The sequence below is a fragment of the Adiantum capillus-veneris genome, chromosome 5 (assembly GCF_014529385.1).
Source record: "Adiantum capillus-veneris isolate H3 chromosome 5, ASM1452938v2, whole genome shotgun sequence".
Lineage (NCBI taxonomy): Eukaryota > Viridiplantae > Streptophyta > Polypodiopsida > Polypodiales > Pteridaceae > Adiantum > Adiantum capillus-veneris.
In genome coordinates, this window is record NC_140935.1 from 86,071,557 (window position 1) to 86,095,586 (window position 24,030).

The 24,030-nt window shown below is 46.3% G+C and overlaps 1 protein-coding gene across 8 annotated transcripts in view; it reads left to right on the forward strand.

Annotated features, from left to right (window-relative positions):
- The window catches only part of LOC147457666 (MIF4G domain-containing protein / MA3 domain-containing protein), a 116,523-nt gene that overhangs the window by 91,949 nt on the left and 544 nt on the right, over window positions 1-24,030 (forward strand). The window contains exon 12 of one of the 8 annotated variants that reach the window (XM_086512522.1): window positions 23,709-23,932. The exons of the other annotated variants lie outside the window; for them this stretch is intronic. Coding sequence (XP_086368648.1) covers window positions 23,709-23,825 — 117 coding nt within the window. The 3' untranslated portion in view covers window positions 23,826-23,932. Of the gene's footprint in view, window positions 1-23,708; window positions 23,933-24,030 lie in introns of those variants that run through there. 8 annotated transcript variants of the gene reach the window in all.

A 24,030-nucleotide genomic window follows, 5' to 3' on the forward strand; every position in this document is an offset into this window, starting at 1 on the left:
TGTACTGTTAGATTTACTGCAGCCTTTGTTGAGGGTCGTGTGAGGTTTTATTGAGCTGGGGGATTCTCGAATGTTGAGATCCTTTCGGTGATACAGGTCTTGGAGCGATCCCTCGAGCACCCTTAGATAGGCAGCTAGGATGTATTGACTGTGAGTTAGACAGTTGGGATTGCATCTTTGCTTTACTGCCGTTGAGGCATTGTCGCAGTCTATGCTTATAGGACAGTGACAGGACAGTGAGAGACAGTACAGGTGCAAGACAGATTTACCCGCAGCTTACAGTGTCAGAGAGACAGTGTTTTTTGAGCTGTTTTTTGGTCTGTTTTTAGTACACCAGAGCCATTTTACAAAGGAGACTCTGCCAAAATTTCTGCAGAATCTGAAGCTTTCTTAGTTCATTTGACAGGTTGATATTGGTTCAGAGGTCAGTTTACAGGGGAAACTCTGCCGAATTTTTCCCAGAAAAGTAAACTACTGTGAAGCGTAGCTATGGCTGGATCACAGGACACTGCTCTTTACAATATCAAGAAGCTGGATGGAACCAATTTCCCATTGTGGAAGAAGCAGATTTGGCACGTGTTGGTACAAAAGAAGCAGATAAAACCTATAAAGCTCAAGGGGATAAAACCAGAAGATATGGACGAAGATGAATGGAGTGAAATGGATGAATTGACACTTTCTACCATTATGCTGACTTTGGCAGAAAGCGTTTACTTCAATGTAGCAGACGAGATGTCGGCTTATCAAGCATGGTTAAAGCTGAGTGATCTTTATGAGAAGCAGAGTACAGCTTCACAGGTGTACTGCCTTAAGAAGCTTGTTGACTTGAAGATGAAAGAAGGGACACCTATGTCCAATCATCTGAATGAATTCAACACAATCTATAGTCAGTTGTCAGCTCAATGTGTCAAGTTTGATGAACCTGTTAGAGCTATGTTCCTGTTGATCACATTGCCGGAAAGTTGGGACACTTTTCGCACAGCTTTTAGTAATTTTGCACCTCCAGATGGTTTGAACATAGCAGGTGTAGAAGGAAGTCTGCTTACTGAAGAAACCAATAGAAAGACAATGGACAAAGGCAAAGGAACAGCCTTAGTTGTCAGGGGAAGGACCAAAGAAAAGTACAAAGGTGGAAAGAGGAATCAGTCTCGTAGCAAGTCCCGCAGTGCTAAAGGCAAGAGTGACATAGAATGCTACCATTGTGGCAAGAAGGGTCACATGAAAAGAGACTGCAGAGAATGGAAAGCAGAAAAAGGCAAAGAGAGAGCTGAAGACCATGGTGAGAAGAACAAGTCCTCAGTGAAGATTCAAGAAATAAATGTGACAAACACTGTTGCAGAGGATGACAGTCTAGTGTCAGGAGACATCTACTTCTTGAAGAATACAATGGACTCAGCTCTTCTTACAGCATCTGATGGAAATGCACTGAGTGATTGGATAATAGACTCAGGGGCATCACTTCATGTGTCTCCAAAGAAGGAGTGGTTTACTTCTTATGTGACCACTAAAGATCATGTTCGGCTAGGTAATGGGCAGACATGTGAGATCTTAGGTGTTGGAGATGTTCAATTGAAGTTTCAGAATGGCTCTTCTTTCACGCTGAAGAATGTGAGACATGTTCCCGCAATTACAAAGAGCTTATTCAGCACAGGTTTACTTGATGATGCTGGCTACGTCACCATTTTTGGACAGAACATGTGGAAGATATCCAAGGGTTCTATGACAGTAGCACATGGAGTAAAGTCTGGAGGACTTTACATGATTTATGTATCAAATGTCTCTAAAAATGTAATCAATGTAACCGAGCAACCGAACGTTTCTTTGTGGCATAGCCGGTTAGGACATATGTCCAAGAAGGGAATGGAAATCTTGTCTCGTTTTGGTTATTTGCCTGGCTTTTCATTTAATGATTTTGAATTCTGTGAACATTGTCTGTATGGTAAGCAAACACAGCAGCCACATAAGCATAGAAGCAGTAGAAGAGATACACAGTTGGCACTTGTTCATAGTGATTTGTGTGGACTTATGCCTAACCTATCTCTAGGGGGAGCTTCTTACTTTATGACATTTATAGATGATTACTCGAGGAAAGTATGGGTTTACTTTCTCAAGCACAAGGATGAAGCGTTTAGTGTTTTCAAAACGTTTGTGACACTTGTGGAGAATCAGAGTGGCAAGAAGCTTAAATGCTTACGCACTGACAATGGTGGAGAGTATGTTTCAAAGGCCTTTCAGGACTTTTGTGAGTCAAAAGGTATAAAACGTCAACTTACTGCTCCTTACAATCCTCCTCAAAATGGTGTTGCTGAGAGGATGAATAGGACCATACAAGAGAAGGTCAGAAGTATGTTGTCTAATGCACAACTGCCAAATGGGTTTTGGGCTGAAGCTGTATCAACAGCTGTTCATCTTGTAAATAGATCTCCTAGCAAGGTTTTGCAGAAGGATTCAGTGCCAGAGATGGTATGGTCAGGCAAAATGCCCTCATACAAGCATCTCAGAGTCTTTGGCTGTGAGGCATATACTCACGTTCCAAAGGAATTTAGGAACAAACTTGAGCCAAAGAGTAGAAAGTGCATCTTTCTAGGCTATGGTAATTCTGGTGAGATGGGGTAAAGACTTTGGGATCTCGAATCCAGAAAAGTTGTCCGTAGCAATGATGTTCACTTTAATGAATCCAAATATCATTCTAAACCAGAGAGGGTTGAGGAGATTAGAAGAGTTGTCTTCCAAGAAGATGGACCTGCACGTGCAAGACAAAATGTCAGAGCTCAAGAGGAGCAAGGACAGGATAGAGTGGAACCACAGGTTGTGGCTGAGCCTGAGCCACCTATTGTGCGTAGATCTGGACGTGTCATGCGACCTCCTGATAGGTTTGTTCCATCTATGAATTATGTCCTGTTGACTGATTGCAATGAGCCTTTATGTTACAAGGAAGCAGTGCAAATGAAGGACTCCGGGAATTGGCAATTGGCCATGCAGTCAGAGATGACAGCTGTGCATAAGAACCAGACATGGAAGCTAGTTAAATTACCACGGGGCAAAAAGGCTCTACCCTGTAAATGGGTTTACAGGTATAAGATCACCGCTCATGATAGTCAGCCAAAGTACAAAGCAAGGCTTGTTGCCAAGGGCTTTAAGCAAGAACAAGGCATTGACTTTGATGAAGTCTTCTCTCTGGTGGTGAAGATGACTACATTGAGATGCTTTCTTGCATTGGTTGCCATATTAGATTTGGTGTTGCACCAAATGGATGTCAAGACAGCGTTCTTGCATGGTGATTTAGATGTGGAAATTTACATGCAGCAGCCAGAAGGGTTTGTTGAGAAAGGCAAGGAAGATTGGGTATGCCAGTTGTTAAAGAGTCTTTATGGCTTAAAACAATCACCGAGGGCATGGTACCATAAATTCCACAAGTTTATGCTTTCTCAAGGCTACAAACGTAGTGAGTTCGATCATTGTCTATATACAAAGAAGGCTAAGGATGGCAGTTGGCTGATCCTTATTTTGTATGTGGATGACATGTTGTTTGCTGGCAAGCACTTGGAAGAAATTTCAGCTTTGAAGTCAAAGATGACAAAATCGTTTGACATGAAAGACATGGGTGAGGCAAGTCATATACTTGGTATGCGCATTGAGAGAGACAGATCAAAGAAGTTGATTTGGTTATCTCAAACAGAGTATATTGACAAGGTTTTGCAACGTTTCAATATGGAGAAGGGAAAGGCATTGAGTGTTCCATTGCCACCATATGTAAAACTTAGCAAACAAGATTGTCCTGTGTCTGAGGAAGAACAGGCTGAAATGGATAAGATTCCATATGCGTCTGCAGTGGGTAGTTTGATGTATGCAATGATTGCTACTCGCCCAGACATTGCATTTGGAGTGGGAGTAGTAAGTCGATACATGTCAAACCCAGGCAAGAAACATTGGGAGGCAGTGAAAGGAATATTGAGATACCTGAAAGCTACAAAGAGTATGTGTATATGCTATGGGAGTCAGGAGCTAAGTGTAAAGGGTTTTATAGACTCAGATTATGCAGGTGACTTAGACAACCGAAGGTCTACATCAGGGTATGTCTTTACATTGGCTGGTGGAGCAGTATCATGGCGTTCTAGATTACAAGATTGTGTTACTCAGTCTACTACAGAGGCTGAATATGTTGCAGCATCAGAGGCATGCAAAGAATCAATTTGGCTTAATCGACTAGTAACAGATTTGGGAATCAAAGAAGAGATGCCTGTGTTATATTGTGATAGTCAAAGTGCTATACAATTGGCTCGCAATCCAATTTATCACTCAAAGACAAAGCATGTGGATGTGAAGTATCATTTCATTAGGGAAATGCTCGAGGATAAGCAACTTCAGCTTGTCAAAGTTCACACCACAGAAAATCCTGCTGATCTACTTACAAAAGGACTTCCCTCAGAGAGTTTTGCGCATTTTCGCAAGGAGTTAGGTGTAGGGTAGTACATCACTTCTCTACATCTCTTGTATATTAGCTTGTATAGTAGCTTCTCTCACACTTAAAGTACCACATTGGACTTTAAGTGGGAGGTTGTTGGGGTATAAAGCCCAATGTGGTCGCCCAGGTAAGTGGGCGGGCCGCCAGGTATGTACACATATTCTTTTGTAAAAACCTAATAAGAACTCACTATGCTCTACACATTACAGTAGAGCGAGTTCACCATATCGTCGTGCTCTTTTTCTCGCACTCTCTCTCGCGTCGCACTTCCGCTCGTACTCCTTCAGGAGGGTGGCTCTGCCTGTGTGCTCTGTGTCTTTGCCTGTGGCTATTGGCCAGCCTTGCAGGCTGGGGTTGAGTCTGTGGTGTAGGTCGGGGCCTCCTCTGAAGACAGGCCTTCGCAAGATGGTCCATCTGTCGACAAATGAAGCACTTGTTCGGGAGGCCCGAATACTCCACGCTCTGTCTAAACCAATCCCCACTCACCCGAGGAAGGAGGATGACCTTCGGGAGAGTGTGAGTGTCCCTAACCAGAACGCGAACTGAGGGAATGCCGGCCGCCTTGGTAGCTACTGATGCTGCCGTGCGAGGTGTCTCGAGGACAGTCCCAATCGCTGAGCCTATCCTGGACAAAAGTGGTAGGTACTCCCTCCGCAAACCAGGAAAGCAGACGGAGATGGGAAGGTCTGCACCCTCTACCAGAACATCTGAAGCAGGGTCAAAACCATGTCTCTACTGTCGAAAGTGGGCTCGAATTGCTCGGATGGTCAAGGGGCTCATAGCTATGACCTTGGACGCCATCTCGGAGGTCTCAAACTCGATTTGATAGTAGCCTCGTCTGAGGAACTGAACGTCCAAGATCTTGCCCACCTTTGCAAGAAGGCGGGCCTGGAGAAGGTTACGCAGCTCTGCTCTGGCGGGTCTGGTGCCGAGAATCTTGCAGATGACGGATGCCGCCTGCAGACAATCCACCTCTACGGCTAGGCTCGCTTGCTCTATCGGAATAAGAGCAAGTCGAATGGTGGGCTTAGCGGGGTCGGGCGAGGGGACTCCATCAGAGTCCCTTTGTGGCGGAGCTTGAGCCTCCATCTGTGTCTGCTGATATGTCGGAGAAGAAACGGAAATAAATTTTCTCTACAAAAGAGTCCCAACGAGCACTGTCCAAAAACTATCATAAGAAAACTTCGGTGCGAGAGTGGCAGAGAACGAAGATAACCGGGTTGGGGGGGGGGGGGGGGGGGGGGGGGACGCGGGGCGGGCTAAAAATGGCACAAGGTGAGGGTAGCGGGCTGGCAGCGGCAGTGAGCGGGCAGGTGGCTGAGGGGCGGACAGGGAGGGCAGCGCACGGCAAGGGGAGGGCGGGAGGCAGTGCGCGTGCAGGAGTGGTTGCTGGCGGCGCAAGGGCCGGGGGGTGGGGGGGCACTAGCGATGGTGGCGGGAAGGGGGGGCGACAGGTGCTGGCAAGCGGCAGCAGGCGGCGAGCGCGTTTGTATTCATCCATGCTAGGTTTTTTATGATGCTGCATATTGCCCCCATATATTTGTAGAAGTAATCACTGGTGGGGGAGATTGCACATGGAATAGACGCCAAGCCTCTCCTGAATCTCTACTAAGGAAAAGGTGATATAAATCGTGCTCCATCTGGACCAAGAAAGCGCGCTTCTTCCGTCGTACTAGTCGTCGTGTAGCAATACGAGAATGTCTATAGGTGATCACTCCCAATGCAAGCTCCCGCTGGATCTGAGCTCTCTTCTGTCGACACTTCTCATCATACCAATTGTTCTGAGGTATGTGCCCAGAACGACGTCTCTGACCAGGCTGAGTGTGTGGGTATGCCTCTGTCGCTGCCGAATGTCACTGTCAGCATAGATTGGATCTCCTCCACCTTGTATACTGGCTTTGATGTGCATAAAAGTCTACGTATCTCCTCTGCATAGACTGAGTCAGTCTCTGGTGTAAAAGTATAGCGTGGATGTCTACCACCCCGTCAGGCCTGAGATGTATTCTACTCAAAGGAGACTGATAATGTCAAAAGTGCATAATCTATTGCTATCCCAACAGGCCTGAGCCCCACTGTAAATCTTGAATGTGAGAGATGAAGCTCGGATGTGTCAGAACATAGTCTATAGTACTGGCCCCATGTTTGTGTGGAAAACAAGTAAAACCTATAGATGATGGGAAGGTCGGTAAGCCATTCATTATGGCTAAACTGTGAGTAGTCGTCATCTCCCTGAGGTGTCTCCCATACTCTGTATGCTCTCTGTTGTGTGAGCATCTCTCAAGCCCCATCTCCTCTGGCTTTAGCTCTCTGAGCATCTCCTCTAAGGTGTCATAGAAAACCGTTTGTGAACTGCCTGTACGGGCATTGAAATCCCCCAATGGTATGATGTCTCCATCCCTGGAGAACTCCCAAATATCATCATCAAGTACAAAGTAAGGAGACTGTCCTCTGGGTGAAGCATATACTGAAGTGATGGGAGGAAAATAGCATATGGCGATGTACAAGAAACGTCCAGTCTCTGCCCTCAGCCTCACCCACATGTATCTGGCCTGATCATCTCTCCGAACTATGTGCAGTAGTGGCTAGAGCTCCTTTCTGAAAAGAACTGCTACACCTCCTGATCCTCTAGTCCCATGCTCAGATCTGGTGCATGTCAAGCAAGCTGTCTCCCATCTGTATCCTGATATATGCGGCATCAACTGTCTTGGAGCCTGATGAGTCTTTGAGTAGAAAACAATGTCTCTGTCCCTGAAGCTGTCCTCAAAGGCCCCCACATCAAGTCTATACGAACCATTACAATTCCAGACCACCACTCTGAGTGTGGTCCGATAGGTCTCACACCGTTATGTAGGGCGTTTCTCCATAATGACCACTCTTCCTTCTCTGTAAAAAGCTGTCTTCCCGTTTTCTCTTGCGGCCCTAATATCTGGCGTGACTTCTTGCATTTGGGCAAGCTGTGAGAGGGTGAGATCGTCACCAAGGAAGATACCACTCTTTTTGAGAGTGGGCCTCCTTCTCAAAAAGTCCTCAAAAATAGAGGCAAAGCGCAGTATGAGAGCTCTTCCTCTCGATGTTTCCCCCGTGCCTCCACTTTTCTTACCAACTTTCCATGCTCTTGTGTGTGTCGCTTTTTGAATCCCCATTAGTACCATGAGCTCCTGTACTTCCTCATCAATTTTGTCCCGATCGTTGAGGCCGGTAATCCTCACATGCAAGGCCCTCATACGTCTTCGTTGTTCCTCCTCAATTGTCATGTTGATGATGGTGGGAGTGGGGAATGATACCTCTTTGCCTTTGCCCTTCTTTGCGACCGAAATCCACTTCTCCGCTTCTTCCACTTTCCTAAGGGTTTTTGTAATCATATCTGTCCATGAAGACGTTTTTGCTTCCTGCTGTTTCTCCTCTTCCTTAATGGCTTGCATTTGCTCTTTGATTACCTTAAGTTCTTCTATCACCGAGGGTTGGATTTCTCCCATTTCTAGCCCACCATTCGCTCTTGCCTCGGCTAGGTCTCTCTTGAGGACTGAAATGTGATTCTTGAGGTCTTCAATTTTGGCCCGATGCTCCATTTTCTCCACAGTTCGAAGTTCGGCCTCGCTGATTTTCCACTGAAGAAAGACCGCCTTCTCCATCTTCCACTCTTCCATCTCTGTCTTGTACGCATTCATCTCCTTTTCCATGTTTGCTAACCTCTTACTGGTAGCCATAAAAGTTGATTTCTTCATTGTTGGTGATGCCATTGCATGCAAACCACTTAAGGGGGAGGGGCAAGAGCTCTCGGGAAGTGCTGGGTTTGCACTCATGACCTCCATCACAAGACGGCCACACTAAACACACAGCTGAGAGACCAGGCGGCAATGGAGCACCCACAACCCAATGCGGGTAAATACACAACCTCAGCCCACTGAGGGCATTAACAATAACAAAAGGATATGATGTAGGGCCTTGCGCCCACTGTCCTGCAAACTGAATCTGTTAAGCCTTCCAGCAAACAGTCCGCAGCCCCCTGGATCGGGAAAAGCTCACGGCTGACTGTCTATCCCGCGGGGCGCCAAGCATTTACCACTGCCAATAACCATAGACGCAACCCCTGCAGGGTCTGCTTCCAACTCTGCACCTCTGCACCTGTAATAAGAAAAGAGCACGTGGCCTCCACTGTGGGGAATGGCTCGCGCCTGCACACTTGGCAGCTTGTAATGAAGAGGACGCAGATCTGCTGTCTGCTGCCCCAAAACCTGCACCTTGTGCTCCTGCTTGCTCTTGTCTACGCTGAAATCTCCTTGCGCTGCTGTTATTTCAACCACTTGCGCTGCTGCTTAGAGAGAGAGAGAAAATTGAAATTGAAATTGAAATGTTATATTAACGTCTTCAAAAGGCCAGAGTGACCTATGAGACCAAACTGATACAAAAGTGGTGAATTACAATGTTTGGGTACCTTAGTACTAAAGTACTAAGTGTGAAAAGTGTGAAAGTGTGAAAATAAATGCGAAAAACTAAATACAAAGTATTAGATAAACTTCTTAGGAGCATTCTGGGTGTCTGGCTAGAATGATTCTAATCCTTTGTTGTAGTCTCCTCCGGTGAAGTGTGCTTCTGCATCTCGGTCGTGGTCGTCTCGATTTCCTAAGCTCAATCGCCCTGTCAATGAGGGTGCCTTTGGTATGAATGTGGGTACTCCTTTGTGCTCGCTGCTGGCCTCTTGCTCCTCCTTCCATTCCTGCTTCTCTCGATCTGAAGAAATCTGTGATCTGCCTCTGAGGCTGTGGTGCTCTTTGTCTTGTCATTAGATGTAGTTCCAGTAGGTACAGGCCTAAGCATCTTTGATCTTGGTATTGCATGACTCTATCTAGAGGTCCAAAGCCTTCTTTAAATAGGCAATGGAAACGCCCACGTATCTCATAGTATACGCTGCAATGGTATATGTAGTGTAATTCTGTCTCCGGCTCCATTCCGCATAACTTGCAAATTCTACTCTCAGGTGGGATTCCCCTAAATCTGCCAAATTCAATTTCCACTTGGTGTGAGGATGTACGAATCTGACCAATAGCACATCTCAAACCATGAGACAGGTGGGTATCCATGTAGCTCGGGCGAATCACAAAACCATCTTCAAATAGCTGTAGGAAGTTTTCTTTGTAGTCGGCCATCTCGTGCCCAATTCTTGTGTAGGGTCTACCCATGTCCTCTTAGTGTCCAGCTGTATAAGATCCTAGCGGATGATTTTATTAATCTCCGTTCGTGTGATTGCCAGTGATGGAGCCTCAAGAGAGTATTGGAAGGGGGTAATCTTTCCATACTGAACCCGTGTCTGTGAAACCACGAGGACAGTTGCGCATACCAGCATGATGTATCTCCTTTCATTGCTAACTGTCGAGAGGAGTCGAGGGCTAATCTAGTATATCGGCAATTATTTGTATCCCACAAACCATGTATAAAGGACACTGATCTGGTAAGAGCTTCAATTTCTATCGGAGGGGTAGCTAGTTCCGCTCGGGTAATCGCGTGTGGTACGGAGGCCTTGGCTCTAATCATTCGGGAAATCATAGATACCAAAGGTCTCTCCATTGACTTCCAATTATCCTGATCCACAGATGGTCCCCAAATCTGGACCCCATAAAGCATAGCGGAAGCCACCACAGTATCAAAGAGCCAAAGTTTTGTTCGTGGTTCCTGAAACTGCACTTGTGAACACATCCTCTCCAACCCTCCCAAGGCCGCAGAGGCTCTGGACAATCTAGCATCCGCTGCTTTCTTAAGAGTAAACTTCGGTCCTGTAAATACCACACCAAGGTATGTGTATGCATCTGTGTACTCTACTGTATCCTGGCCATATGCAAATGTAGGTGCCGATCTCCTAACCCACTGCGGTGTGGTGTTAAACACCATAACTTTGGTTTTACCCAAATTTACCGACACACAGAGAGAGAGAGAGAGAGAGAGAGAGAGAGAGAGAGAGAGAGAGAGAGAGAGAGAGAGAGAGAGAGAGAGAGAGAGAGAGAGAGAGAGAGAGAGAGAGAGAGAGAGAGAGAGAGAGAGAGAGAGAGAGAGAGAGAGAGAGAGAGAGCTGCCATCACTTCGCACTTCTTCCAACCAGCCATCACTTGCGCTGAGAGAGAGAGAGAGAGAGAGAGAGAGAGAGAGAGAGAGAGAGAGAGAGAGAGAGAGAGAGAGAGAGAGAGAGAGAGAGAGAGAGAGAGAGAGAGAGAGAGACTCTTGCTACGAAGTCATTCTTGCTGCGAAGCTCCCTCTAGTCCAGTTTTGACACAGTCAATTGACACCTTCAAGTTAGTCTAGCTCCATGGCAGCTACCACACTAGAAGGGTCCGCCATGATGATTGCTCTTGCACCTTACACCTAGACGTATGATCTAATGATAGAGGACCTTACTACCATTGAGACTTCTACTCTACATCCCTAGGACTGCGCTCAGTGGGACTCCCCCCCGCACGTGCCACGGTTCATGACTGGCTTCGGTCCGCACTTGGCACCTTTGGGGGTAGCATTTTGGAGCTCATCATGTTCGGCCGTGCATCTTTTTGATACAGCTTATAGATGAGCGTTGTTCTGTTCTTCTCCTTAGTCGCTCTCCTATTTTGGCTTGGATCCACTTACTGGTTTTAGAGCGTTGGACACTAGACTTAGATGTTGAGGAGTTTGATTGTCAGTAGCGTGTTCCTCGATTCTTGGGCACTCTTTCTTTCCTATCATTTTCAGAGCACCTTTCAGGTTAACTTAGTGGCGTAGCCGCTCGGCGGGTACGAGGTTGGTTCGCCACGAGTGCACGTCTATGCCCCTAGTGATGACCATTTCTCGAACACAGCTCGACTGTAGGGCCTGATTGTGACTGGTTTTATGGATTAGCCCCGTAGGTGCCATGCTTTTCGGCACATGGTTTGGGACTGCCCTAGCGTCTTTCTCGGCTGAGCCCTAGCTCCTGGCATCTCAGGGAACCGCGGAGGGTTGGCAGAGAGCTACTCGTCGTCATCGTAGCAGCCTCCCGCGGCACCACCACCACCACGACCTCAGCAGGCAACATCTCCTATTGTCTCTCGGGTTGCATTATAGGATATACCGTCTACTTCTCAGCATTCACCATAGGCACCTCGGCGCTTGAGCTGTTGCTCCACACTTTTCCATAGAGATGATTTTCCACCTTTGCTATCCTCACTTTCGTCTCTTCCTCTTTCGCCTTCTCCCAATGATACTCTAGAACCACCGCCATTTGCCACCTAGCGTCAGCCATCGCCCCATGCATCATTGCCTCCTTTGTTGTGGCCGCTTCTTCGAGCTTTGCCGCATGACGATGACGATCTTCCTGTAGCTCTTGTTCCACGGCCTAGTCTATGGGCCAAGAGGGCTTGGTGCTGATATGTTTAGTCTTGCAGCAGCTACTCTGGTTGATTTATGTCATTGAGGCTTCAATCCATCTTCCCCTCGTTGTTTGGAGGAGGTAGAGAGATAGCCCCATTTTGGAATGCATGTGCTGGATTCAAAGGGGTGACAACTAGGAGAGAGGATAGGCTGTTTGAGTGGTGGCCTCCATGGAGAGGATGTCGCAAATTGCTGACGTGTCAACCACTGAAGACGAAGGGGGTTAGGACTCCCCGATCCTAACCCTAGCCAACCTGCGAATCCTAGCCGAGGGGCCTAAAAACAGAAGAAGAAGCAGAAGACGAAGACTTGTCTACTTACTGTAGCCGGTCGAGGGGCCTAAAAGACAAAAGGACTAGAAACCCTAACCTGACCAACTCGCAGATGATTGGCCGAGGGGCCATAGAATAGTGAGTTATCGCCTGAAAACTCTCATGTGCGCACATTTGCACACTTTCTCAACTTGGCCCAATTTTCCCGACTTGGCACCTCAAAAGTCAATATAAAAGAAGCCATTGGCCTAGCATTTTATCACCAACATCAGTAGCGCCAGAGACCAGCCCAATGTTTTGGCAATTTGCAAGCCTTGGCGTTTTTGCTCATCCTTGTAAGTACGAGCCGGATCAGCCCTAGCAGCCAATGGTTTCAGTTTTAGCCCTCTCCATTGCCGGAGATGGCAAGGATCTGCTAACGCTAACCTCCTTGCTGCAGCGTGGTCTTTCAACAGTCCATTGAACCTCTTCCCACCCAATCCCTCGCCGTGTTGAGTGCTCCCATTGCTGTCCATTATTGGCTGCATCATCATTTGTGTTTCAGCCCTTCGTTTCTCTCACATTGGGAGCGCAAATCAGCCCCAAATCTACCCTTTGGAGGCCATTAGCCATCCCTCATGGAGACGGATCCAAAGGTGCATCAAATCAGCCCTGGAGGTGCTTCGAATTGAAGAGTTACCGCGGTGCCATTCGAGTGAGTATTGAGGGTATTGCATGTGTGTATTTACACAATCAAAGTAAATACCACATTGACAACAATGTGGGGGACCCCTTGAGACGTACAATCCGAAGGACGTCCTGAACACGGTCATGTATACTATCCGGTGTCATTCTCCCTCCCTCCTCTCTCTCTCTCTACACATCTTTACGTCTCTCATTCTCTCTCTACAAGGAAATAAAAGGAACTATCATTTGTGCTAAGTAGCACACGTTCACGCAAAGAAAGAACTAAAGATTCGTGTAAGTGTAATGTGTAGATATTGTCACTATTTTAATTTCGCTACACCTTACCCCAACTTTTATATCATTGGATGAGGGGCCTAAACCTTAAAATAAAGCAGGGTGCTTGCTTTTGGACTAGATGCTTTTAGAACTAACGCTTTTCATGTGAGATGCTTTTGGATAGGCCAAGGGCCTTTAAATATGGTGTCTGGGCTCTCTCTCTGACATTGTACCGCGTGGAGAAGCAGAGTAGAGTTCCTAGTGCTTGTATTGTGTGGAAGTAATATATAGAAGTACGGAAAGAGGCGCCGGGGTGTGGGGCCAATAGCGATGTAGAGATATTTGCATGTCTCTGCCTTTTGAAGGCAGAGACATGCAAATATCTCTACATCGCTATTTGCTATTTTCCTCCTAGTACGTCAGTATATGCATCACCTAGAGGACAGTTCCCCTTCTGTATTTTAGATGATGATATATGGGAGTTTTCCAGAGATGGCGACATTATTATCTCGGGGGATTTCAATGCTAGGATTGCCCATCACCAGATAGTATTCTATGATACCTCAGAGGAGTTGATGCGAGAGCTTGATATTACAGAAATGGGCCTGTCTAGATTATCACAAGATGAGGAGCACACTGAGTATGGCAGATACTTGATTGATATGGGGACTGCACATGGATTGGCCATTTTGAATGGCCTACAGAGATTCCCTACAGCTGGTGGTTTTACATGCTTTCCACATCGGCATGGCGCTAGTACAGTGGATTATGTTATGGCTCCGCCAAGACTCATTCCTTCCTTTCAGGATTTCGTGGTGGGAAGTAGGCCGGTTGGGGTAGCAATCGATTATGCTATCTTGTCTTTCACTCTATCGTTCCAGTTCAACACAGCTCCATTGGGAGAGGCCTCCGGTATAGCTTCACGAGGGAGACGGATCACGTGTACACTGATGAGATATACAGGCAGCTATACACTTAGGAGCCAGGACGACCACTAGATGAGCTGACCCAGATTCTGACAGAGACGCTACATGATGCAGCATCAGAGGCATATCCCCACAACCAGCCTACACGCAGACAATCTGGGAGCATGCCTCATGACAATTGGTATGATGAGGAGTATAGAGAGACGAGGATCAGATTACAGAGAGAGGTGCTCATGGGTACTACTACACATAGACAGTCACGGATTATCTTCCGCTGTCTAGTGCGACGAAAGAAGAGGGTTTACCTATCTCAATTAGAGCGTGATCTGTATTAGCTGTTTATGAGTCAGGACTCTAGTGAGGCATGGAGGCTTTTCAATGAGCACAGAGACATGGGGGGAATATGCTACATCTCTCTATATAGCATTGGGGCAGCCACCTTTCCCTGACCCTCTAGAGGCATACCCAGAAACATGTACTTTCTTTACTGCTGAGAGGGTAAGGAAAGCCATTAACAAGATGAAGACAGGAAGAGCACATGATCATGATGGTTTGGTAGCAGAGCACTTTATCCATGCCAAAGATATGCTTGCAGAACCTCTTGCTATGATGTTTAATAGAACCATATGGAGGGTTTCCTTGAGACTTGGAAAATTACGTGTTGGTTGTGTTTTTCTGTAGGTTTAGGGTTTCGCACCTAAACTGCAAGAAATCATCAGGGGAGCCTCGGGAAAGCCTTGGGATGCTTATACAGGGCTTTGGGTACCTGACGATGGCAAAACAGGGAATTACAGCATGCTGAAATTGACCTGTAGCTCACCAAAAAGCTTCCAAAATGCAAGGGGAAGTGTCCTAGATGTGTACTTTTGACCTACAGGGGTTTTGCATTGTTATGTTGCCGAAATTGGGTCAAAAACCTTCAATTACAGCCATGGGCAGGTTCGGACAGTTTGGTGAGAGTCGGGTGAAAGCGTCGGATCGTTTATTTGCATTAAGAAGAAAGAAATACCGAAAGGGGCGCTAGTCTTTCAGGCCTACAGAATATTGCTATCTGCTTGGGAGCACTCTAGCTACCAAGCCGTGGTTTGTTTGAAGTGTTGAATTCCAGTCACAACTTTGTTCGCCTGCAGACGCGTTAGAGGGGCTCCTTTGTGTTGTAAAGTTAAACAGTGTAAAGATTGGGTGAAAGCTAAAGTCTGTCGCCCTCTAGCGAGTCTACGGGCTGGTTTCACTCTCTCTGTCTCTTTCAATTCAGCTGTTTTGAAGTGCTAAAAGTCTGTTACAGTCTGTTCTTTTCAGTTGGCATGTGATGCCGTCCTGTTACATCAAGACTATAGCACGATAGTGAGGTTTGTAGGAGCATTTGTTCCGAATAGATGATCTCCCACCGACTCTCCCTCCTGAGCGTTCGGAGGATCATCGCATCAACATCATGGAAGGGAGAGCAGCCCGTCAGCAAGGCTTCTTTCCGCTTGAACAAATCTCAAGAAGAGAAGTCAGATCGCCATTTAACCGAGCTGGTGGTAAGGGGATTTATATGATCTAGTGTAAGTCCATTTGCTGTTCCCATTGTATTTGTCTACAAGAAAGATAGGTCTTCTTGTTTGTGTGTAGATTATAGGGCATTCAACAAGATGACAGTCAAGAACAAGTTCTCTATGCCTCACATTGAGTATCTCTTTGATAGGCTCAATGGGACTAAGGTTTTCAACAAAGTTGATCTCAAGAGTGGATACCATCAGCTAAGACTATTCAAGGGCCACATCCATAAGACTGCCTTAAGGACACAGCGAGGGCGTTGGGAGTATGTTGTTATGCCTTTTGGTTGACAGGAGCTATGGGTACTTTTAATCGTTTCATGGTTGGTACTTTTCGTGACATGGCTGGTATATGTGTATTCATTTTCGTTGATGAAATTTTCATTTCCTCTTTGTCTTGGGAACAACATGAGCGGCATGTAGAGAAGGTTTTAGCCTATTTAGACGAGTGCCAACTGTACATTGCAGCTAAGAAGTTGGAATTTTTTCTCAATGAGGTAACTTATCTGGGCTAGATCACTTTGCAGATGGTGTCTCACTAGACCTCGCCAAAGTAGAACAGGTTTGTAATTGAGATTTACTCAAAACAACATATGTGTGCTTTTTTTTAGGTCTGTGTCAGGCATATAGTTTGGATGTAAAGGATTTTGCACACATCCTTGCCTCTTGAGATATCCCTTTGAGGTATGGACGGATGCGAGTAATGTTGCCATAGGAGCTGTGCTGCAACAACATGGCCATCTAGTTGCTTTTCTCAATAGAAAGTTAAATAGTGTAGAAAAGAATTACTTAGTGTACGATAAGGAACTTCTCACTGTCATTCATTCTCTAAAGCATTCGAAGCCTTTTTTATACGGTACAAAGTTTGTGGCTTGAGTCTATGCCTAGTGCACATTGGAGTGACTATCAAGCCAGGTGGTGAGAGTTTTTTGAGCGATTCGGTGGTTTGATTGAATATGCTCTAGGAGGAAAGCTAACCCAGTTGTAAATGTGTTAAGTCGCAAAAGACAACTTGGCCCTTCAATCAAGGTCTACAATCTCCATTCAAGGAGTATCTGTTGATGCATGAAAAGTCAGTATGTAGATTCTGACTTTTGACAATTACCTATTGTTCATCATTTCAGTAAGTTTTGCATGCTCATTCCTTGTAGGCCACAATGACGGCACAATACGTAGGAGGTTTTTTCATTAAGCACTAGTATCCCCTCTAGGGTTTGTCAAAGTCAATTGTGAGGACACCACGTGCCGATTGAAAGGAACAGACTAAATACACTTGGGCGCTTCAAAACAATGGAAATGAAAGAGAGAGAATCCGCACGATACACAGAATGGCAGAGTTCCACTCCCAAACGGCAGTGGCCCCAAACTGTGGTGCCCCTTTCGGTATTTCTTTATATTGCTTTCACCAAGTACAACTATGTGGCAGTGCTCTGCTTCTCCTGGGGGTAGAATGCGCGAGAGAGAGAGAGAGAGAGAGAGAGAGAGAGAGAGAGAGAGAGAGAGAGAGAGAGGGCCCACAACACTTACATGCATGTATATACTATACACACATATGTACATGCATGCATACATCATATGTACACAACCATAGATACATGCATGCATACGCTCATGTGTGTGCTGGAGATCCGTAGATTTAGAGAGACTATGCTTATGAGCAAAGGACCTACACATAGAGGAGAGAGGCTGATCACTATTTTTTACAGAGTGACTACTCCAGATGGCCCACTACAGGTTACCCTGTCACACCCTCATCGGGACATTCGTCATGATCGAGCCATCCAGCTGGGCCGCTCACAATCCCCAAGGATGTGAGGATCTTCACAGCGTAGACGAGGGCTACATCAGAGGTTATGGAGCATCATTGAGCGACATCGAGCACACCCCCCTAGAGAGCTTACCATGGAGGACATTGAGGCCATACTATAGAGACCCATGAGAGAGTTCGTGGGATGATCACCATTATATGCTTTCTCCATTGTAGACTTCATTAGCCCTCCTCCCCATATGTTTTGAGAGGATGTATTATGTGATGCTAATGATGCTAATGATGCTGATGATGAGGATTTAGGGTAGCTCACATACCTACCCACTCTAGGTATCCTCATTAATTTTTAATTTTATGTTCCCCAGACATCGTACTAGAGTCACCCAAGGATGCAACCTATTGGTCTTATTGGTCATTTCGGCCTTTTGAAGACGTTAAGATAACATTTCGTTTCATTCAATCTCTCTCTCTTTGAGGTCTCTTGGGATAGCTTCCTACGACGTTAAATTTCTCTTCTTCTTCTTCTTCCCTCCTCTCTCTCTCTCTCTCTCTCTCTCTCTCTCTCAATGTGTAATCATATTGATTACGAAAAAAAAATGTATGTGGTCAAGTGAAACAACTATCTGCAAAGGCGAGAAGACGAATTTTAAACATATAGTGAAGACGGCAAAATGAAAATGCTAGAGAATCAGGCAATGAATGTTGAGGCCAAGATACCATCCTTCCAAAGTCATGCATTTGTCACAGAAATGACCCTAGTAGTGGTGAGTGAAGATACAGAAAAATACCTCAAAACGAAGGTCTGTATCTTCTTGGCAAGAGGACAAGTATTGAATGGATGTGTCTTCTCTGTGAGTGGTGCAAAAGAAACACATACCAGAGGAAGATGACGATGGTGCAGGCTCGCTACCAATGCAAGCCCTCCCACCGTAGCCTGCAGAAGAAATGCCTTTTCCTTCCAAGGAAATTGTGTATGCCAGCCTCAAAAACATTACTTCTCTCCTCCAAGCAGCAGATTGTTTGACCCGCAAAGCCTTGTTGGCCTTATCAGCCAGCCAATGCTCTGGTCCAATGCGAAAGTGATAGACATAATTTGCAGAGCTGTCAGTTATCGATTTTTTTCCTTTGACTTTCCTCCTGCCAAGGGTGATGAACAGCCAAGGAAGGGAGCATGTGGCATGAAGAAAGGCAACCACAAAGTTGCTGCCAAATACTTACCCACGAGCGATATGATATCATAAGGAACTTCTCACTGTCATTCATTCTCTAAAGCATTCGAAGCGTTCTTTATACGGTACAAAGTTTGTGGCTTGTAGTGATCATCAAGCCCTCAAGTGGCTTGAGTCTATGCCTAGTGCACATTGGAGTGACTATCAAGCCAGGTGGTGAGAGTTTTTTGAGCGATCCGGTGGTTTGATTGAATATGCTCTAGGAGGAAAGCTAACCCAGTTGCAAATGCATTAAGTCGCAAAAGAGAAATCTCGTCGCTTCAATCAAGGTCTACAATCTCCATTCAAGGAGTATTTGTTGATAGCATGAAAAGTCAAAATGTAGATTCTGACTTTTGACAATTACCTATTGTTCATCATTTCAATAAGTAACAGAAATGAAAGGAACAGACGCAATAGACTTGGGTGCTTCAAAACAACGGAAATGAAAGAGAGAGAATCCGTACGATACACAGAATGGTGGAGTTCCACTCCCAGACGGCAGTGGCCCCAAACTGTGGCGCCCCTTTTGGCTTTCACCAAGTACAACTATGTGGCAGTGCTCTGCTTCTCCCGCGGGTAGAATGCGCGCGCGAGAGAGAGAGAGAGAAATTAAATGAAATGAAATGTTATATTAATGTCTTCAAAAGGCCATAGTGACCTATGAGACCCGAAAGTTACAAAGTGGTGGATCTGATACAAAGTCAGTGTAACAAAATAACCTAACAATAGTACAAAGCAAAGATATATACTATGGGGTCCTAAGTTGGTCGATGTGAGCCAATCAAAAACTAAGCAAAAAATGGGCGGCTTGTTGGGATAGCTGAATCACAAGAGATCTAGCATTGGTCGTTGGCGAATCTCATCAATTTCCTTCATGGTTAGTAGTCTGACCGGGTGTCTTGCATGCCTGGCCAACGTGCTCCGAATTTTCTGTCGTAGCCTCCGTCGATGCTGTGTAGTTCTTTGCAGTCGCGGGCACCTGGATTTCCCAGTTCAATCGCTCGGTCAATTAGAGAGAGAGAGAGAGAGAGAGAGAGAGAGAGAGAGAGAGAGAGAGAGAGAGAGAGAGAGAGAGAGAGAGAGAGAGAGAGAGAGAGAGAGAGAGAGATGAAATGAAATGAAATGTTATATTAACGTCTTCAAAAGGCCATAGTGACCTATGAGACCAGAAAGTTACAAGGTGGTGGATCTGATACAAAGTCAGAGTAACAAAATAACTTAATCAACAGTAGAAAACAAAGATATATATTATGGGATTCTAGATAGGTCGATGTGAGCTAAGCCGAAAAACTGAGCAAGAATGGGTGGCTAGTTGGGATAGCTGAATCACAAAAGATCTAGCATCGGTCGTTCGCGGATCTCATCAATTTCCTCCATGGTTAGTAGTCTGACCGGGCGTTGTGCATGCCTGGCCAGCGTGCTCTGAATCTTTTGACGTAGCCTCCGTCGATGCTGTGTAGTCCTGCGCAGTCGTGGGCGCCTGGATTTCCCCAGTTCAATCGCTCGGTCAATCAATGTGCCTCTGGTGTGAGACAAGGGGGGGGGCGGGGGGGGGGGGGGGGGGGGGGGGGGGGGGGGGGGGGGGAGCTCTGCAGTGGGAGTGGCTCTTGCGGTTGTCCCGTGTCTGCTCTGAAGAAGTCTGTAATCCGTCTTTGAGACTGGTTAGCCTCGTCATTCATCAGGCTCTCTCTGTGTCTGCGCAGCTCGAGCAAGAACAGACCCAGGCATCTTTGATCTTCGTATCCCATTACTCTTGAAAGTGGTCCAAAACCCTCGCTGAACAAGCAATGGAAGCGGCCTCGTATCTCGTAGTAGACGGGGCAGCGGCATGTATAATGCAGCTCTGTCTCAGGTTACATGTCACACAAGGGGCATGTCCTGGCCTCTGCTGGTACTCCGCTATATCTCCCGGTTTCAATCTGCAGCTGGTGAGACGATGTGCGTAACTGGCCAATAGCACACCGTATCCCATGAGACAGGTGGGTATCCATGTATCTGGGTCTCATCACAAAACCATCTTCCTTAAGCTGGAGAAGGTGGTCTCTATAGAAAGCCATCTTCGTGCCCAATTCTTGTGCTGGTTGTATCCATGTCCTCCTGGTGTCTAGCTGGGTCAGGTCTTGGCGAATGAGCTTGGTGATCTCTGACTATGTAAGAATGAGAGATGGTGCATCCAATGCATACTGGAATGGTGGCAGCCTGTCTATGCTGAACCCATGCGCTTGAAACCATGATGTCATCTCCCCATACCAGCATGTTGTATCTCCTTGTATGGCTAACTGTCGGGAGGACTCAAGTGCCATGCGAGCATATCTGTCTTTGGGAAGTTCCCATGTGCGGTTTATGAAGGAGACTGATCTGGTGAGCGCCTCTACCACTAGTTGGGGGGCCGCCAGCTCTGCACGAATAATGGCCCGTGGTACTGATGCCTTGGCTCTAATGAGCCGCGAGATCATAGAGACAAGAGGCTTCTCCGTGTTCCCCCATCCGTCTGTGCGACCCGTCCTCCCGTGGTGATCCAATGAAGGTCCCCATATCTCAGCCCCATAGAGCAATGTTGAGGCCACCAAGGTGTCACAGAGCCAGAGCTTCGTCCGGGGTTCCTGAACCTGAACCTGCGAACACATCCTCTCCAATCTACCCAATGCTGCGTGGGCTCTGGTCAGTCTGGTCTCTGCTGCTCTTCTGAGTGAGAATGTGGGTCCAATAAAAACCACTCCAAGGTAAGTGTAAGCGTCTGTGTACTCCACAGTCTCATGGCCGTATGTGAATGTAGGTGCTGATCTCCTGATCCATTGTGGGGTGGTATTAAACACCATAACCTTGGTTTTACCAAGGTTGACAGACAAACCACTTTCGTGGGCAAACGTATGCAGAGCATCCAGTTGGCGTTGCATTCCCTCTGGGGATTTGGAGATCAACACAATATCGTCCGCATATAACAAAAGTGGAATCCATGTCCCTGCCAACTGTGCACCTTTATCCCCGTCCTTGTCAATGTAGTCAGAAACCTCATCCACATACATACCGAAAAGAGTAGGAGAGAGTGGGCAACCCTGCTTCACCCCAATAGTGGAGTGAACCGGTATTGAGAGTCCCTCCGGGGTGCGTACATGCCCTACTATTGATCTGTATAATGCCATGATCCCCCAAATGAGCTCTGTGGGTACTCCCATTTCCTGTAATCTGCGCATCAATCTAGCTCTGGGTACCGTGTCGAAAGCTTTGCGGAAGTCCACAAAGCTACAATAGATTCGTCTCCCATGAGATCTGCCTTCCTCGATGATGGCCCTGAGTGTTAGGATATGGTCAAGAGTAGAGAAGCCTCTCCTGAATCCTGCCTGCCCAGTTTCACGCATTCCTTCCCTCTCTGCCCATCTACTCAGCTATTGCTCAAGAATGGATGCATACAAACGTGCCAGTGTGTGCCCGATCATAATAGTGCGATAATTCCCAGGCTCCATGGGGTCTCCTGATTTGAAGATAGGTACTATCGTAGATAGGCTCCAGGTGTCCGGTAGGCCATCACACATGGCACGGTTAAACATAACCGCTAGAAGCTCTGCTAGTAGGTCTTTGGCATGTATGAAATGCTCAGCTACTAGGCCCTCATGATCATATGCTCTCCCAGTCTTCATCTTGTCAATAGCTTTCTTCACCATCTCAATGGTGAAAAAGACACATGTATGTGGGCATGGGTCGGGGGGGTTGGGGAGGGGCGGTTGTTCAGAGAGAGAGAGAGAGAGAGAGAGCCCACAACACTTACATGCATGTATATACTATACACACATATGTACATGCATGCATACATCATATGTACACAACCATAGATACATGCATGCATACGCTCATGTGTGTGCTGGAGATCCGTAGATTCAGAGAGACTATGCTTATGAGCAAAGGACCTACACACAGAGGAGAGAGTCAAATCACTATTTTTTACAGAGTGACTACTCCAGATGGCCCACTACAGGTTACCCAGTCACACCCTCATCGGGACATTCGTCATGATCGAGCCATCCAGCTGGGCCGCTCACAATCCCCAAGGATGTGAGGATCTTCACATCGTAGACGAGGGCTACATCAGAGGTTATGGAGCATCATTGAGCAACTCGAGCACACCCCCCTAGGGAGCTGACCATGGAGGACATTGAGGCCATATTGTAGAGACCCATGAGAAAGTTCGTGGGATGATCACCATTATATGCTTCTCCATTGTAGACCTCATTAGCCCTCCTCCCCATATGTTTTGAGAGGATGTATTATGTGATTCTAATGATGCTGATGATGAGGATTTAGGGTAGCTCACATACCTACCCACTCTAGGTAGGATGTATTATGTGATGCTAATGATGCTGATGATGAGGATTTAGGGTAGCTCACATACCTACCCACTCTAGGTATCCTCATTAATTTTTATTTTTATGTTCCCCAGACATCGTACTAGAGTCACACAGGGATGCAACCTATTGGTCATTTCGGCCTTTTGAAGACGTTAAGATAACATTTCGTTTCATTCAATCTCTGTCTCTTTGAGGTCTCTTGGGATAGCTTCCTACGACGTTAAATTTCTCCTCTTCTTCTTCTCTCTCTCTCTCTCTCTCTCTCTCTCTCTCTCTCTCTCTCTCTCTCTCTCTCTCTCTCTCTCTCTCTCTCTAATCATATTGATTACGAAAAAGAAATGTATGTGGTCAAGTGAAACAACTATTTGCAAAGGCGAGAAGACGAATTTCGGACATATAGTGAAGACGGCAAAACAAAAATGCTAGAGAATCAGGCCAAGATACCATCCTTCCAAAGTCATGCATTTGTCACAGAAATGACCCTAGTAGTGGTGAGTGGAGATACAGAAAAATACCTCAAAACGAAGGCCTGTATCTTCTTGGCAAGAGGACAAGTATTGAATGGATGTGTCTTCTCTGTGAGTGGTGCAAAAGAAACACATACCAGAGGAAGATGACGATGGTGCAGGCTCGCTACCAATGCAAGCCCTCCCACCGTAGCCTGCAGAAGAAATGCCTTTTCCTTCCAAGGAAATTGTGTATGCCAGCCTCAAAAACATTACTTCTCTCCTCCAAGCAGCAGATTGTTTGACCCGCAAAGCCTTGTTGGCCTTATCAGCCAGCCAATGCTCTGGTCCAATGCGAAAGTGATAGACATAATTTGCAGAGCTGTCAGTTATTGATTTTTTTCCTTTGACTTTCCTACTGCCAAGGGTGATGAACGGCCAAGGAAGGGAGCACGTGGCATGAAGAAAGGCAACCACAAAGTTGCTGCCAAATACTTACCCACGAGCGATATGATATCGATTCGACACCATGTGGAAAAATAGAAACTGGCTACGTTATGGAAACACAGAATTGGAGAGGCAAAAATTATTGTGCTGTCACCTTTCAGATTTACTTGGAGTAATTGATTCTCCACACTATGTCCCTTCAACTGTTTTTGGAATGTTTGTAGTAAAATTTATGTTGTTTAACATCATTGGCTGCATAATTTTGAAGTTTCTTGTTCAGCCAAATTTTTGGTTTTCTTGC